The sequence below is a fragment of the Notolepis coatsorum genome (genome assembly GCF_963971535.1).
Source record: "Notolepis coatsorum genome assembly, chromosome: 4".
Classification (NCBI taxonomy): Eukaryota; Metazoa; Chordata; class Actinopteri; order Aulopiformes; family Paralepididae; genus Notolepis; species Notolepis coatsorum.
Genome location: NC_140168.1, coordinates 125,165,642 through 125,183,420, shown reverse-complemented (window position 1 = coordinate 125,183,420; position 17,779 = coordinate 125,165,642). Strand labels below are relative to the sequence as shown.

Here is a 17,779-nt window from a genome sequence, read left to right as displayed (position 1 = left end):
CAGTCTTTGTGCAGTCGCTTCTCCGATGGCCTTTCTCTCCGCATCGCCAACACGCCAGTTCCGTCGTGGTCCTGGTCCTCTCCCTTGGTGTCGCTTTAGCACCCTCTCTCCCGCCTCCGCGGCAGCTGGGTGGGTATCTTCTGAGGCCTCGAAGTTCCTTAACTTATCCTTGAACTGTCCCAGCGTCATGTCTGTTTTGTACAGCTCCGGTAGTCCTCTCATCATCATCGCCATCATTAGCCCATCGCTTGGTGCTTCTCCGGCACTCCTCAATGGCGTCGTGATCTGCTCCGCTCTGTTGACGTATTCGGTCACAGTCTCGGTGGGCCCCTTCCTCAGGGCCGTTAGTGCTATGTAGAGTGCCACGACTCTGGGTCTTCCTCGCCCGATGTAATGCTCTCTCAGCACCTCCAGGCTTTCTCTGCCTCTGTCTTTAGTGTCGCGGAATATCAGCCCCAGGCTGGTGTCGTCGAGCAGCGGCGCTAACTCACAGTACGCGTCTTCGTTACGCTGGTCGTCCAGGGCTTGCTCTTCCGCCGTCAGTTCTCCCGTGGGGGCTGCCAGGGTCAGCCCCGCACCGTGCATGCAGCATAGCATGCGCTCTTCCAAGAGCTCATAGTCCTCTGCTTTTCCATTGAATGATGGCCATTTGCCCCTTCCCTTGTTTTCAGTCCTCTTCGTTGGTGGTAGGCTTAGCTTTAGCTCTTGTTGGCCTAGCGTCTAGCCACGCGGTGCTCCCGGCGCTAACCTAGCCTACTTTAGCTAAGCTTGCTACAGTACCCTTATTATTTCGCCCGGCGTTATCTGGGCCCATAACCCGTTAACAGAATTCAGCTATAGGGCGACAATAATGTGGTCAAGAGGCATGGTTTCTATCTTGAGCCTTAACTGGCGTGGTTTATTATTCACATGGCAGAGCAGTAACACTACAGGTCTTCTCTCACTGAGAGACTGGGGGAAAGAGAAAGAAGTGGGAGGAGACACCACTATTTATACTCGCCACCTGGCGGTGTTCCTGAGTGTCTCCGCCTAGAGCGCCCTCTAGTGGAAAGTTATATGCAGTTAGACAGTTACTAACAATCCTACACAGAACCTCTGCCTTCAACAGTAACTTATGGTATGAAATAATTATTTATTTGGTCTGAATTATATTATTTCAATGATGTTTTCCTTTACTGTACTGTATTTTCCTGCAAATATATATAATGTCAAAACATTTCAAATATGTCATGCCGTGTCTCATCAACTGGAAGAAATCTGTTGATGAAGATTCATGTAGGTCTCACCCACCAAGAAAACAGACAGGAAAATGAACATATCTCAGCTAGTTGATTTACTTTTGTAGATTGATTCACAGAATGGCATGCAGCCTACAATCTATTATAACTTTATTTATTGATTGAAAGGACTATTTTGCATATGCTGAGAAACCATTGTGTGCATGGGTGAAAGCATAGATCAATGGTGATGGCCCTCCTCCAGGTCCCCTTGTCAAGCAGTGTGATTCTGCGGGAACTCCATCAACGGCAGGCGGCTCCTGGGCTCCTCCTCACGCCGGCCCTGCATCACAGGATCCCGGGGCCCACTGCTCTCCGTGTCTCCTAGCCGGCCCTGCATCACAGGATCCCGGGGCCCACTCCTCTCCACGTCTCCTCACGCCAGCCCTGCATCACAGGATCCCGGGACCCACTCCTCTCCACGTCTCCTCGCCGGCCCTGCATCACAGGATCCCGGGGCCCACTCGTCTCCACGTCTCCTCACGCCGGCCCTGCATCACAGGATCCCGGGGCCCACTGCTCTCCGTGTCTCCTCGCCGGCCCTGCATCACAGGATCCCGGGGCCCACTGCTCTCCACGTCTCCTCGCCGGCTCAGCATCTGGATCCCTATCAAGTCATAACAAGAGGACGTTCTGCTAAACACACATAGTTGTCACCAATCCATATTATTCTTGAGATGTTTAAATCAAATTCACTTAATATAATCATATCACATTTTATTTTAGTGTAATCTAGTTGTATGCGAGTTTATATAGTATATTATTTGAGTCGCTGTGTGTCTCTCGTTTCACCCCCGCCTCCCAGGTCCTCCCCCTGCGGCGCGGGGCGGAGTTTCACACCGAGCCAGACGCTCCTTTTGTCGGATCCGTTTCGACCTGACTCCCCGGGGTTTAGGACAGGACGAAAAAATACACTTAAAAAAGCCCTGCGATAATAAAAAACGACTACTTTGGTTTACTATAGCAATCCTGGTTCCTATCAGATACGAAAGGTGAGTAATACGCTGTGATTTGACGCCGATCTACGTGGTTTTCTCACCGTGTGTCCCCGTGTTCGTCGACACTCATGGCGGCATCGCAGTGCAGCTTCTGGGGCAGCAGCGGGTCGTGATGCGCTGCAGGTCGGCTCCACATTCATGCAGATCTATATTAATGTTTCTAACTATAGCGACTCTGGTTCTTTTAGCGTTGTTGTTGTTTTACATCCCAGAACACAAGTCCGAGTTGTAAAAACATAAAAACTGTTTTGCGAAATAATAATAATGCGATTATAGTGCAGCTCAGCTGCACGTGTCAGACTCACGTGAGTTACGATGGCTTAATTATTATTATTATTACTTGCATTAAACTTGCATTTACATTGTCTGAGGGAAGTCGTGTTTTTGGAAAAGCAGGTCGCTTTGCGTGCCAGCAGCGGAAGCTCCGGGGTGTCTGCAGCCGCAGCACGGGCGCCATTGCTGGGTAGATGTTACAAGAAGGCTCGATGCCACGGGAGACCTAGTGGAACAGGGTCGGACATAATAATAATAATAATATTAAATAATAATAATAATAATAATAATAATTATAATAATAATAATAATAATAATAAGGGCCTCGTCATGACACTAATAACGTGCAACGACTCACTCAGCCTGCGGATGGACTGATATATATCCTAAAAGTTACCCCATATAATAATAACAACACACAAGTATCATAATACTAGGCCTATCCAACCGAATCAATGTTAGCCACCACAGGAGTAGTGAGCTGCAAACATGTTCCAATGTAAAAAGCACTTTATTTATTGTTATGGGTCTTATGTCATGATGTGCTCTGACTGTCCTTGTGTCCATGACTGCATTGTGACCTGTATCCCTATATCGTATGTCTATGTGCTTTTGTTGTGTTTTTATTCTAATGTTATTTATCTTGCTTTTATTCTGTTTTTATTGCTACCCCTTTTTCACACAGGATTTTAGCCTGTACCTTCTGGCAGGGGGACTGCCAATGGAAATTAGCCTTTTGGCTAAAATTGGGTGCATTTACATTTGTAAAATGTTTTATTAATGTACGCTGTCCCCCTTGATCAAATAAAGTAAACCTAAACCTAACCTAAACCCCTCTGTTTGACCTTGTGAGCGGGCCGTGGTGGTGACACGGTACACCGGGGAGGGGAGGCCGGCGTGGCGGGCGGGGAGATGGTACACCGGGGAGGGGAGGCCGGCGGGGAGGCGGCCCTGGGCGGGCTGGTTCTGGCAGGCGGGCGGCTCCAGTCGGTACGGAATGTTATAAGCGGTTCCAGAGATCCGCCTCGCCAGTCCTCACGCCTGACTTATCCAGATAGACACATGATGCAGCTAGGCTAGTAGTTATCTTATTACAGAGTATGTGCGATGTATTTTTCTAATTCGTTTGAAGAGAAGTGTGTTTTCCCCCAACATTTGTTAGTTTGTTTAGTTTGCTTTGCCAATATTCCTCATTGATTTCAATCAATCAATCAATCAATCAAGGCAGTTTTTAGGCCTACATCTTTGGTGATTATTATTAAAGGGACACCCCCATGTTAAGGCCGATAATATAATAACATTTAGGCCTATTTACAAACGGACCAGATGTTATTCACGGAGGACGGACAACAGAGTCTTTGATTAAGGATAGAGTTTACTGACAGAATGACAACAAGGAGAGACCTATATGTTACAGCAATGGCCCTAGACCTCTAAAGAATGTCGAGAGTAGACAAAACAAGTGCAGCATTGACGTACATAATATGGATTATAGATATGATGTACAGAGATGACCGGATAATGACACTGTATGAGACGGCTGTGTGCATATTATGTGTGTACAAGTTGATGTGTAGAGAGAGAGAGGAAGAGGGGGTAGTGTGTGAGATAGATATGTCTGGGAGTGAATGTGTATGGATTGTAGGGGTGTAACAGTACACAAGAACCACAGTACTGTACGTACCTCGGTTTTGAAGTCAAGGTTCGGTACGGGTTTTCGGTACAGTGGGGGGAAAGTTTGGTTTTCCATGTTCCACTCAGGGGTGATGTAGTGTGCGGTAACTAATTGTACTTGTAGGGCTGTCGACAAATATTCGACTTTTAAAAAATAATAATTATTATATTAGATTGTCAAAAAAACAGCCCCTGTGGGCGGTCGTTAGTGGTTAACATGCTGTTGTATTCGTTCGGTACACCGCTCTTCGGTACGGCACGGTACACACTGAAACGGTTTGGTACGGATACGTGTACCTTTACACCCTGGATTGTGCGTGTGTGTGTGTGCAGGGACCGAAACTAAAGCCCGCCGCCCGCCAGGGGCGGGCTGTTTTTACCTTTGGCGCATGACACTTAGAGGGCTGCCCGCCGTGTGGCGTGTAGACGTGTAGTTCATAACTTCATAACGATACTCTTGTGCGAGTACAGATTATAGCCGCTCGTCTTTTTTTTCTCCGCCGCGAGATCGTTAAAAAACTACAAGTCCCACATCGCACTAGGTCCAATCACAGTAGAGTGACGTGACTGGTTTCACGAGAAAAAAAGCAAATGACCAATCGGAAGCTATTTGGCTTGTTTACTTCCATCTGCTCTAGTCTATATCGGACCTCCAAGAGTCTAACGTTACTGTTTAAACAATGACCCAGTCAACTATTCACTTTTAGTTTAATACATGACGAGGCATTGTCTAACGGTATCTAGCTGGCTAGCTACTGATAGCTGCTGATATCAACAAATGCTCCAGCAATAGTCTACTCGAGTGCATAATACCTCCGGTCCCTCGTTAGCTAGCTTAGCTAGCTCACGTTGATCCATATGTCCCAGTAAACTAAATTGTCTTAACGTTATCTACCGGGCTAGCAGTAGCTACAGATAGCTCCTGATATCAATGTCTTATAACATTGATTGAATGCGTATTCTAGCTGAGGGCATGTTGAATGTGATTTGACAAAATAACGGTAACGTTATAAATAGGTCCAGCTGCATCGCCGGAGAATCCTTGCATGCTGAATGTAGGGTCTAGCTGAATATAGGGTCTAGCTGCAGGGCCGGAGAATCCTTGCTGGAGCTGGAGGCTACTCAAGTATACACACAGACAGTGGAGCTGTTTGCAGATAGCAAGCATTTTGACTTATTGCGTGGTGGCGATGTCTCGCAGATAATACAACTACAAGTATGATTATATAATATATATTTTATTTAAAAAAATTTTTTTTATATAAAATATATATATATATTTTTTTAATCAAATTTTTTTTGGCAGGTAAGAAATATGCTTGGCGGGTAGACTCTTCCCATCTACCCGCCACTGGCCGGTGAGTCAAAAAGTTAATTTCGCTCCCTGTGTGTGTGTGTTAGAAAGAGAGATGTGTGTTGGTTAATTTCCCTATCAAGAGTGAAACCTATGATCTGAGTAGTTATTCTTTGTATGTTCTCATAAACTTTTTCTGGGGACACCCTGGGACCTTTTCACGTACTCCTCCTGGGCCCCCAGCCTTGGGAACCGGTGTACACTATAACAGCGGGGCCCCCAGCCTTGGGAACCGGTGTGTACTCATAGACTGACAGCGGGGCCCCCAGGGGCCTTGGGAACCGGTGTAGACTAAGGGCCCTTTCTCACTCACTCTATTCGTTTCTATTTCGTTCCGTTCTGCCCGTTCCGAGATCTGATCCGAACTCCCCCCCCCCCTCTCCCCCCTCTAGTTTGTGTACACACTTCAGTCTGGGTGAGCTCTGGGTTTTGTTTACGGTTTGCGTTTTGAGCTTGTAAGCTTGCCGTAGTCGATGATGTCACGCTCGAAATGTAAACACAGGAAGTGTTAACACGGAGACTGGAGAATGGATGTTGATATAAAGAAACAAATAACTAATAAATATGAAGTTATATTTGAACCTCTGTTGTCAAGCCTTGTCAATATAACCCACCCCCCTTTTCTCACGAATGGAACTCTGTTGTAGAGTCCGCTTTTGATCGTTTTGCAGCGTTAACAATAACGCTAAGCTAACGGCTACCGCTAGTTAGCTTTATAACTTTTTACTAGTAACATTGCTCGCATCGATTATATTGAATGTCATTGATCTACTGGTCGACCGAAAATGTAAACGGGAATGTCTTAACACGACTGCAGACTCTGGAGGTTGATATAAAATGAACAAATTGCCAATAAATATGAAGTTATATTTGAACCTCTGTTGTCAAGCCTTGTCAATATAACCCACCCCATTTTATCACGAATGGATGGTGTTGTAGAGTCCGCTTTTGAGCGTTTTGAGAGATCTACTGGTCGACCACGGCCGACTGGTTGGGCACCACTGGTCTAATAGAAATAAATGCATTCGAACAATGTATAGACATAGCAATGGCAAACAAAATGTATGACGTTATGTCAGCACCAGGCGCCACGCCCGTGAAAAGGTACAAGCTCGCAAAGCCACACCCCCCGTTCTCCCGGGGCCGACCCTGAGACCACCTCTGCCAGCTGATCCCGTTCAGCGGGGGGTGAAACGATTCAGCGCCGTTTCGCACCCCAAAAGGGGTGAGTGAGAACACTCCCCCCCCCCGTGCTCCGGGACGGTGATTCGATACAAAAGGCTGAGTGTGAAAGCCCCCTAACAGCGGGGGCCCCAGCCTTGGGAACCGGTGTATACTGATAGTTGGGCCTTGGGAACCGGTGTATACTGATAGCTGGGCCTTGGGAACCGGTATAGACTAACAGCTGGGCCTTGAGAACCGGTGTAGACTAACACACACAGCATGGCAAAACCTTGTTGTAACTTAAACAATTATTGATGTAAGCGGTCATAATGTAAGTAGTTTTTGCATCTGCAAACGGCAGGCAGGGGCCTGTTAATGATCAAAAGGAGACTAATGAATATCTCCACCCGGGATGTCATCTGATGACACTGAATCCTTGTGTTAATTACAGCTCAATGAAATGATGTAGATGAAAAAATGGCAATCCTTATTGTAATCTGTATCAGGGTTTCCGTTAGAAAAAATTGTTGCCGGTCTCCGTGACCTGCAAGATTTCAATCTACCGGACAAATGAGATTAATTCCGGTCATAGTTTATTGAGCTTTAAAACAATTGAATAAAGAATGTCATCCTCAAGGCATGTAGATTTATAATATTATTACTTAAAACTATAGGCTACTTTTGCGTATACAGTCATTAATATATTCCAAATAAAATAAGTCCCTCGATACTCCGTGCTGCTGCTGACTTGAAATAAAATAGACCGCGTATGTGGGCAGTCGGTCCGACACTAAACAGCAGTCTGTTATAATCACATTTTTATGAGCTAACAAATTCCGTTATATTGGACATTTGTATTAATTATATCAAGCGAATAACTGAGACATTTTGCAGAGAGACGGCAACATTATTGTGGGTTTGCGTGATGTATATATCCACCTCCCAACGACTTGGTGCTGGTCATAATGTCCGGTGAAAACAACTCCCTCCAAGCACAACTTGACCACCCGAACCGTACCAAAACAGGCCAAAATTAAATAGCCCATGCGACGAACGATTCATTACATTCGTTTCATCGTTGCTCCACCAAGCAGCCGGTCCAACAATGAAAGCTGTTATCAGCGCGAGCCGGCCGCAGTTAGTTTGCAAGAAGCATCCAGCTGCAGACCCGCAGAGCAGCTTTCCAGGTCTGGGGACCGCACTGTGCCAGCAAAGCTGGTGGGTTCTGTGGGTCTGCAGCTGCATGCCTTCCGCAAATCCAGCAGCAAGCTCTCGCTGAGCGAAGCAACGACAACAAACGCAATGATTGTTTCGTTCATCGCATAGGCCACCCAACTCCAGCCCATCCAAATACAATTCAAATAATCAAACTGTGCCCAGAGGGAACTATTTTCACCGGACACTATGACCGGAGAGATTAAATATGTCGGACTTCAACAGATTTTGCCGGCCAAATACCGGTAATTACCGGCTAACGGAAACGCTGATCTGTATCTCTTAATCTTTTCCATCTAGCCTACATCATAATTAACACAAAACAAGGATCCTCTGATGACATCACAGGAGGACATATTCAAATTCATTAGCTCCCAATAATTGTCAAACTAATTTAACGTGTGCAAAACAGCTTAGACTGAGCCTTGGGATATGTGTGAGATGTGCAAAAATAAATGTGTGTTGTTTTTCCAGCGAGGTGGGCCTTTAACTGTGCGGTCTTGCTGTGGTTTCAGAAGGACAGCAGGTTGTTGGACGTTTTCCACAGACGCTGCATCATGAATGGCTCCAGCAGTGTCTCCTCTGCCTCGCAGACGGGACGGATAAAGAGGGAGCCAGGTAGGGATAAAGAGGGAGCCAGGTAGGGGATAAAGAGGGAGCATGTAGGGATAAAGAGGGAGCCAGGTAGGGGATAAAGAGGGAGCATGTAGGGATAAAGAGGGAGCCAGGTAGGGGATAAAGAGGGAGCATGTAGGGATAAAGAGGGAGCCAGGTAGGAGATAAAGAGGGAGCCAGGTAGGGGATAAAGAGGGAGCATGTAGGGATAAAGAGGGAGCCAGGTAGGGGATAAAGAGGGAGCCAGGTAGGGGATAAAGAGGGAGCCAAGTAGGGATAAAGAGGGAGCCAGGTAGGGGATAAAGAGGGAGCATGTAGGGATAAAGAGGGAGCCAGGTAGGGGATAAAGAGGGAGCCAGGTAGGGGATAAAGAGGGAGCCAAGTAGGGATAAAGAGGGAGCCATGTAGGGATAAAGAGGGAGCCAGGTAGGGGATAAAGAGGGAGCCAAGTAGGGATAAAGAGGGAGCCAGGTAGGGGATAAAGAGGGAGCCAGGTAGGGGATAAAGAGGGAGCCAGGTAGGGGATAAAGAGCGAGCCAGGTAGGGGATAAAGAGGGAGCCAGGTAGGGGATAAAGAGCGAGCCAGGTAGGGATAAAGAGGGAGCCAGGTATCGCTAGGCCCCTGACCCCAGGTTCAGACGGTTTAAACCAGTTGACCTTGAAGTGTGAAACGAACATCCCACCTGAGTTATTATTTGATGACTCTTATCTGTTATCTGTTGTTGTGGTCGGAAAGGTGTTATGATGACCCATGACCAATCTTACTTAACCCGGATTTCACTACCACACTACAGAAGGTTAACCCTTCCACTGCCACACGACAAAGGGTTAGCCCTTTCACTACCACACTACAGAAGGTTAACCCTTTCACTACCACACTACAGACCGTCTGTAGTGTGGTAGTGAAAGGGTTAACCTTATGTAGTGTGGTAGTGAAAGGGTTAAAGGCCAAATCTGAAATCCAAACATTAATAAAAGGGTAGCTATACATCCAAAGAAAAAAAACTAAAACTTAAATGGAATGGAGACACGTTTTCATTCTCTAGTTGATTGAGTGAGCTTTTGACGGAAAGACTAACTCTAAACAATGGGTGAAATATGAGTGGCTAATTGTATTTGATGTATGTTGTGGCTGTAAAATATATTTGTTTATGTCGGTAATGGAGTAAAACATACCTATATTCTGACGAGTGACAACAGTCTAAGAAAGTTCCAGAAAGCTTATTTTCCATCTGCCTAGCAAAATCTTCAAGACTTAATGTTAATATACCCACATACTGATTATGCTAAAAGAAAGTTGTGAATTGGGGCTTTTTACGGCCTGTCAAAAAATGTGAAATATATTTGTACATTTCTCTGTGTAAATTGAATGTGTTTGTGCGCAGATGACTGGAGTAAGGAGGACTGCCTCACTCTTCTGGAGAGAATCCGGACCGCGTTGCCCGATACGGACGGCATGAAGTACAAGACGACTGAGTCCCATTTTGACTGGGAGAAGGTCTGCTTCGGAGGCTTCACCAGCGACATGTGCAAAGTGAAGTGGCAGCGTGTGTCCACTGAGGTGAGTCCTGCTGCCGGCTCCTCCCACTGTGCTGCTGGCTCCTCTCATGGTGCTGCTGGCTCCTCCCACGGTGCTGCTGGCTCCTCCCACGGTGCTGCTGGCTCCTCCCACGGTGCTGCTGGCTCCTCCCACGGTGCTGCTGGCTCCTCCCACGGTGCTACTGGCTCCTCCCACGGTGCTGCTGGCTCCTCCCACTGTGCTGCTGGCTCCTCCCCAAGCTGGGAGCAAAGTTACATGATATAGGGAGGTGCAGTCTGACAGGGCTGCACGATTCTTGCTAAAATGTGAATCACGATTTTTCTCTCTAAGTATTGAGATCACGATTCTCTTACACGGTTCTTATTTTTTGTCATAAGTAAATTAAAAAAATATATGTAATTTCCTTTTTTTAGATAAATAGAAAAATAATAATTCATAATTTAGAAATGAGATCGCATAGGTCTATGAATCGAGATCGTGATTTTTTCCCCGATTAATCACTTTAGTTTCCCGCGTGGTCCACTCGTATAGGGATTTATCATTGGGAAAATGTATTATCGGCTATTGTAATAATTCTGCCGCATGAACATTGGCAAGCTTTCCATTTTTGCACAAAATGAGTTCCCTTCTATCACTAACATTATTGTTTAAGCATTTTTGGTTGAAATAAAATTATATGTAATTATTTTACGATTAATTGCGAATTGTTTCATGTAGAGCTATAGATTGTGGATGAATACACACAGAAAGGTACACCATGCCAATGTTCATGCTTTATTTGTTTTAAACTAGACTATTTAGAAATGTGTCCATTGGAAATACATTGCAATTTCAAGCGAGGTGGACCGGCCGGAAACAACAATGACGTAACCATGACTACACCTCCCTATACAGGATAATCATGCAAGCAATGTTGTTTACTTTATAAATTCATGGTATTTCTGCCATCTTTTCTAGTTGTTCTGAAGGTTGGCAAGACTATAGGGCAAAAGAGACCACTTTTCCCATTCCACACAACTCTTAATATCCTTTGATAAGTTTGTTGTAGTTGTCTTAGCGGGTATTTGGTCTTCTAATTATTATGGCAGGTGTAAAACTTGTTTGCTTTTTGGTCTCCAGGTGCGGAAGTACAGAACCATGACGGAGCTTATAGTCGATGCCATTGAGTTTGTGAAGAATCCGTACAAAGGGAAAAAGTTGAAGGTAAGACTCATCATCTGTAAAGGGGAAATCTACCCTGAATTGCAATTCACTGATGTTATTCATATAATCGTAGTTACGTTAGTGTTTGTTGTGGACAATTCTCCCCCAGAGCTAGAAACCAGGGCAGCAAGGTGGTTCTTTAACCCTTTCACTGCCGCACTCCCGAACGGTTAACCCTTTCACTGCGACAATACACAGAATGTTAACCCTTTCACTGCCATGCGACAGCAGGTTAACCCTTTCACTGCCACACTACAGAAGGTTAACCCTTTACTATCACACTACCGACGGTAACCGTCGGTAGTGTGATAGTAAAGGGTTAACCTTCTGTAGTGCGGCAGTGAAAGGGTTAACATCGCTGGTATAAGTGAGCCACAGTCAGGAGGATGACTTCACACGCACGATGGCTGCTCGTGACATCATCCATCACTCCGGTCTTCTCCTCCCATGTTCTGATGTTCCTAGACGCACCCTGACTTCCCCAAGAAGCCCCTGACGCCGTACTTCAGGTTCTTCATGGAGAAGCGGGCCAAGTACGCCAAGATCCACCCGGAGATGAGCAATCTGGACCTCACCAAAATCCTCTCCAAGAAATATAAAGAACTCCCGGAGAAGAAAAAGGTACGGACTGTTTGTTGCAAAGCGTTGACAGTAAGGCTCCACGATTAATCGGGGAAAAAATCGGGAAAAAAAATCTCTATCTCGATTCATAGACCTATGCGATCTCATTTCAAAATGATGGCGATATTTTTTTGACCAAAAAAGATTATTATAAAAAAATATATTTTTATTTCTTTACTTTTTACTTTACTTTTTTAAGCGATGACGATTCTGACTTGAGTTATTTTGCATGTTACAAGAGACTTTTAAGTTTAAGGCAAGCACTTTCATATTATGTTATGTTTAAGTTTAAGTCAAGCACTTTGATATAAAGAATTTTATTGAAAAAATAAGAATCGTGTGAGAGAATCGTGATCTCAATTCTTAGAGAGAAAAATTGTGATTCACATTTGAGCAAGAATCGTGCAGCCCTAGTTGACAGGGTGGAGCATGGGGAGCTTTGTGTCTCATCCCAGGCTTCCAGAAATCAGGGAAAAGTAATGTAATAAAAAGTGTTTTTCAGGCCTGGAAAAGATTTCTTTGCTAATGGAACCGGTCAAGTGTTTAACATCAAGCTTGGCTGCTGGTAGATCTAGTTAGATTTTTTATGATTAATCCAAATAACAAACGCCTGGCAGATAACATTAGTCCCAAGCAGAAGCTGTTGCTCACCGAAATAAGAACTGAGAAAATCAGCTATTAAAGAAAATTCTATATTTGAATATATTGGTCGTATTAGGCCTGTCCCCGACTAGGGGTTTGTATAGTCGACTTTGATTGGCCAAAATTTGCCGATAGTCGACTGGTAGTCGACAACCCCCCCGAATATGCGAGGTTTGAGGCTGGGAATAACAACACCAGCCTACAAGCCACTGCAATGGAGGGGGGGGGGGGTGGTCTGCTGATGGAGACTCAGTGTTCAGGATAACAGAACATGAGGTGAGGAGGACCTTTAAGAAAGTGAATATTAGGAAGGCAGCAGGACCGGACGGCATCCCCGGCCGTGTCCTAAAAGTCTGTGCCGACCAACTGGCCCCGGTATTCACTGACATATTTAACCTGTCCTTGGAACAGGCTGTCATCCCCACCTGTCTGAAGAAGTCCACTATTATCCCTGTACCCAAAAAAATCCAAGTCTGCTTGCCTCAACGACTACCGCCCTGTAGCTCTCACCTCCACAGCCATGAAGTGCTTTGAGAAGCTAGTGAAGGGCTACATCTGCTCCTCCCTCCCCATCAACCTGGACCCCCTGCAATTTGCATACCGCCCCAACAGGTCCACGGAGGACACCATAGCCCATGTGCTGCACACAGCAGCATCACACCTGGACAAGAGGCAGGGGAACTATGTGAGAATGCTGTCCATCGACTACAGCTCAGCATTCAATACCATAGTCCCCTCCAAACTCATAGCCAAGCTCAGGGACCTGGGCTTGAACTATGACCTCTGCCAGTGGGTCTTGGACTTCCTGACGGGCAGACCCCAGGTGGTGAGAGCAGGCAACTGCACCTCCTCATCCATCACTCTCAACATAGGGGCCCCCCAGGGCTGTGTTCTGAGTAGAGCTGCCGCGATTACCGCATTACCGCGGTATCGCTGTTACATCATGGCCACCGCAGAGTAGGCTGAATACCGCGTCACCGCTGTTTTTTATAATAATAATAATAAATGACCCTCCTCTCGTTGGGCTTGCGGCTCTGCAGATATACCCTACTCATCTATCGAGGTTCCAAGCGACCCTATTGGGTACCAGAAAAGTCACGTGAAACATTGCAGACCACTGATTGGTCAGAAGAGAGACGCGTCACACGTTGTAGCGTCATGCAGTGTGTTACCACCAATCGGCAAGCGCGTATTAGGTTTTTACTTCCTGAATGTCAGATCATCACAACACGGCTAATAACGTTAGCTTTAACTCTCCGCCGGAGTGGACTACGATCGCTCCTAAGGAGTACTAAACGAGACATAATGATTTTACTGTCTGCAACGAATGTTATAATAAAAGCCCTTCGTTCTATACACTTGTCTGATTGAAAACTTTATTAACAGACCGCAGAATGGGACAACTCAGCACGCTCTGAGCAAAGAAAGGAACTGAGATATGAATAGAGTATTGCTTGCCTTGCTATTGTCCGGTAAATACGCTGATGTTATTGAACGTATAACTATATAATGTTAATGCCACAAAACGAATGCCTTTATTATAAAGTAGTAACTTTATAGTAATAATAATAAGAAAGGGGCAGGCTATATGCTATAAAGAGTAGACTACTACTAAAAAAAAAATGCATTCAAACTTTTATTTTTTATTTTTTTGTGTGCATGCGGTAATAACCGCGGCGGTAGGAAATATTTTGCAAATTTGTGCGGTAAGGAAATAATCAATACCGCGGCAGCTCTAGTTCTGAGTCCCCTCCTCTACTCCCTGTACACACATGACTGTGTGGCACAGCGGAACAACAACACAATCATCAAATTTGCTGACGACACAGTAGTGGTGGGCCTGATCACTGCAAACGACGAGAGGGCCTACCTGGAAGAGGTCAAGGTCCTAGCGGGATGGTGTCAAGAGAACAGCCTCTCCCTGAACGTCAGCAAAACAAAGGAGATGATTGTGGACTTTAGGAGGTCGGGGGTCAGGGACTACAGCCCCCTCAGCATTGACGGGGCACCGGTTGAGAGAGTGAACAGTTTTAAGCAGTGTTGGGCAAGTTACTTTAAAAAAGTAACTAGTTACAGTTACTAGTTACTTCTTCCAAAAAGTAACTAAATTACTTACTCAGTTACAAATTATAAAAGTAACTAGTTACTTCAGAAAGTAACTATTGCGTTACTTTCAAGATTTTTTTTTACATAAACAACATACACAAATCTAAACTATTTTAATGTTGCTGTGGGACAAAGTGAGACTAGCCTCCAATCAAATGCCATGTAGGCTATGTAGATATTATAATTACTATGTTTATATAGTGGATCATACAAATACAAACAGAATAGATGTTTTGGAACTTTTGATATGTATTGCCCCTCAACAGGCCACAACTGGGCAACATTAAATTATGCTTGTTAAGCACTATACCAAAAATAAATAACAAATATATACTGATTGATTGAACATTTTAATTAACAGATTTCAGAATGGGTACAATACAGTACGGCTCAATACACACAATTGTTAAGGGGATGCAGACCAGAGAAAGAGTTTCGTCTTGTTTACATCAGGGTCCCCCATTTTCAATTCATGACATTTATGACGAAAGTCTTTCTCTGGTCTGCATCCCCTTAACAATTGTATGTATTGAGCTGTACTGTACTGTACCCATTCTGCAATCTGTTAATAAACTTTTCAATCAATCAATCAATGACATACACAACATACAGATATAAGAATCTAATCGAATCATCTAAACTAATCTAATCATTACATTTAAGACATGCATGACATACAGAGATATATCTCTGAGCAGCTGAAGCCTGTGCTATTAAACCAGGAAGTGCAGCACTGTTGATAAGGCTGTCAGCACTGCAGTAGAGCCACTCAGTGCCCTGGGCTGCGCTGCAAAGAGTGAACACAAAACGCTCATGGACCCGCGGTCTCATGTTGACATTGTGTTGTTCGTTGGATTCGTTTTTGAGCTCAAAACGTACACTACACGGACCGCGGTCTCATGCTGACTGATCACTGATCGCTTGTCTTGTCGCGCTGTGTGTCAGACTCACGCTGACTGATGGCTTGTCTTGTCGCGCTGTGTGTCAGACTCTGGATGCTTTAGACACCCGCCCACCTCCACCTCTGATTGGCTTACCATGACATTGTATTCAACCTCAGCCAATCGTCAGCATGTATGCTTGGCTCGCGCACTGTCCACTAAACAAGGAAGAACATTATTATTGCCTCTCGGCGCAGAGATATGTCTGATGAAAGAAACAGGTTCATTCATAGTAACGCGCCGCATTTTTTTGTAGTAACTGTAACGACGTTATTAAGATTGGAAGAGTAATCCGTTAGATTACTCGTTACTGAAAAAACGAACGCCGTTAGTAACGAAGTTACTTATAGTGCCGTTATTCCCATCACTGGTTTTAAGTACCTCGGAGTCCACATATCCGAGGACTTGACATGGACCACACACATTGACAGTGTTGTGAAGAAGGCACGACAACGCCTCTACTTCCTCAGGCGCCTAAGGAAGTTCCAAGTAAGTCAGAAGATCCTTAAGAACTTCTACTTGTGTACAATAGAGAGCATCCTGACTGGCAATATCACCTCCTGGTTTGGGAATAGCACCGCACAAGACAGGGTTCGAAATTAACGGGGGCTTGGGGCATAATGCCCTTGAAAATGGACAAAATGCCCTCGAAAATCAGTTAAGGGGGGCACAAAATGCCCCCGACAGTTTACTAATTATATATATATATTTATCCGGTAATGGCGCGTCTGTGTATCGTACGGTTCAGATGACGCGCAAATAAAAAAAAATTCATTTGGCGGAGGTGAGCACTGGCTGCTGCAGCAGCACTGCAGCTGAGCCAGGTGCTAGTCAGTTTGTGTACAAATGGCAAGCACAATCTAAATCAATCTTCATTACGACTTTAAAAACATAGCCATTAACATTACATAGGCATACACACATCTTGCCATAGCGTTAGCAGTTTGTACAAAACAACGCACGTTTTAACTATAGAATCAGCCCGCGAGGTAATACAGTCAACGAAATGTTACCGTAGCTACTAGCTAGCAGAGGAGGAAATGGGAGTCTGAGAGGCGGGGTGTTTAAAGACAATGATAGGCGTTTATTCAACATCCAAGAAGGCTAACATACAACTGTGTTTTACTAACTCCAACCGGGACTATTGCCGCTTTCCCACTGCATGCCATCACCTCCTAACGTTACCGGAGCTACCGGAGCTGATAATAACATTGCCTGAGCTGAAGGTGAGTGACACTAAAATGTCCGTGGGGACCCGGCGCCAACCCATAGATAGTTCCAACTCGGAGGTACTTCCCAAGGTGGGGTCCGGGAGGGGGGGTTCGAGCTGGAGCATATGTGTGTAGGTTTTTAGATAACAGGTATTAGGGGTATATCTTATATAAGACAATTAACTAAAATGTGATTTCATTGGATGTGCTCTGACAATTAATGCTTGTATATCTTATCGTGTGTTGTCATGTTTGTTTGTGTTTGTTTAAAAAAATAATAAAAAAATAAAATACAGATAGTTCCAACTCACCGAATTACGTAATCCACCACAGTTGCACTCAATATTTAAATAATGTTAGTCTAAATAAATGTAGACAGATACATAATAATTTCAAGCAGAACACAAATCTTTCCATTAAGAACTGACAATCAGGGAATTTAAACATGGTTGACATTGTTTTTTTGTGTTTATATTAAAGAAAGGAAAGTCTAGTGCTGGCTGAGCATATTGTTTGTTTGCACTAAGTTAATACTACAAATGTAGCCTATATTTTTCAGTCAGTTCGGTCTTTGTGTGCCAAACATTATTTAAGGCTGTAAACACTGTAACACTGTAAACTTTTTAATTTTTTTTTAATAAATGAGAAGCATGTTTAGATTTGAGTGTTACATTTTCTTTTATAAAAATTTACGTATATCGAACCGAACTGAAAACCGTGACCCCAAAACCGTGATACGAACCGAACCGTCCATTTTGTGAACCGTCCCACCCCTACCGTTTATCATAAAAAATTCAGTGCCCCCGAAATACAAAAAAAAGCCCCCGAAAATCAATTAAGGGGGGCAAAAAAAGCCCTTGAAAAAAAATGTTAATTTCTAACCCTGGCACAAGACCATATCAGACTACAGAGAGTGGCCCGTTCAGCCGAACGCACAATTGGAGG

The 17,779-nt window shown here is 44.6% G+C and overlaps 1 protein-coding gene across 4 annotated transcripts in view; it reads left to right on the top strand.

The window, feature by feature from the left end:
- Positions 1-2,128: 2,128 nt before the first annotated feature.
- The window catches only part of ubtfl (upstream binding transcription factor, like), a 149,706-nt gene continuing 134,055 nt past the window's right edge, over positions 2,129-17,779 (top strand). For 3 of the 4 annotated variants that reach the window (XM_084311755.1, XM_084311754.1, XM_084311753.1), the window contains exons 1-5: positions 2,129-2,269; positions 8,471-8,573; positions 9,956-10,131; positions 11,230-11,313; positions 11,779-11,934. In XM_084311755.1, the coding sequence (XP_084167881.1) occupies positions 8,513-8,573; positions 9,956-10,131; positions 11,230-11,313; positions 11,779-11,934 (477 nt within the window). In that variant the 5' untranslated portion in view covers positions 2,129-2,269; positions 8,471-8,512. Of the gene's footprint in view, positions 2,270-5,535; positions 5,581-8,470; positions 8,574-9,955; positions 10,132-11,229; positions 11,314-11,778; positions 11,935-17,779 lie in introns of those variants that run through there. The other variant, XM_084311756.1, reaches the window with a different exon arrangement.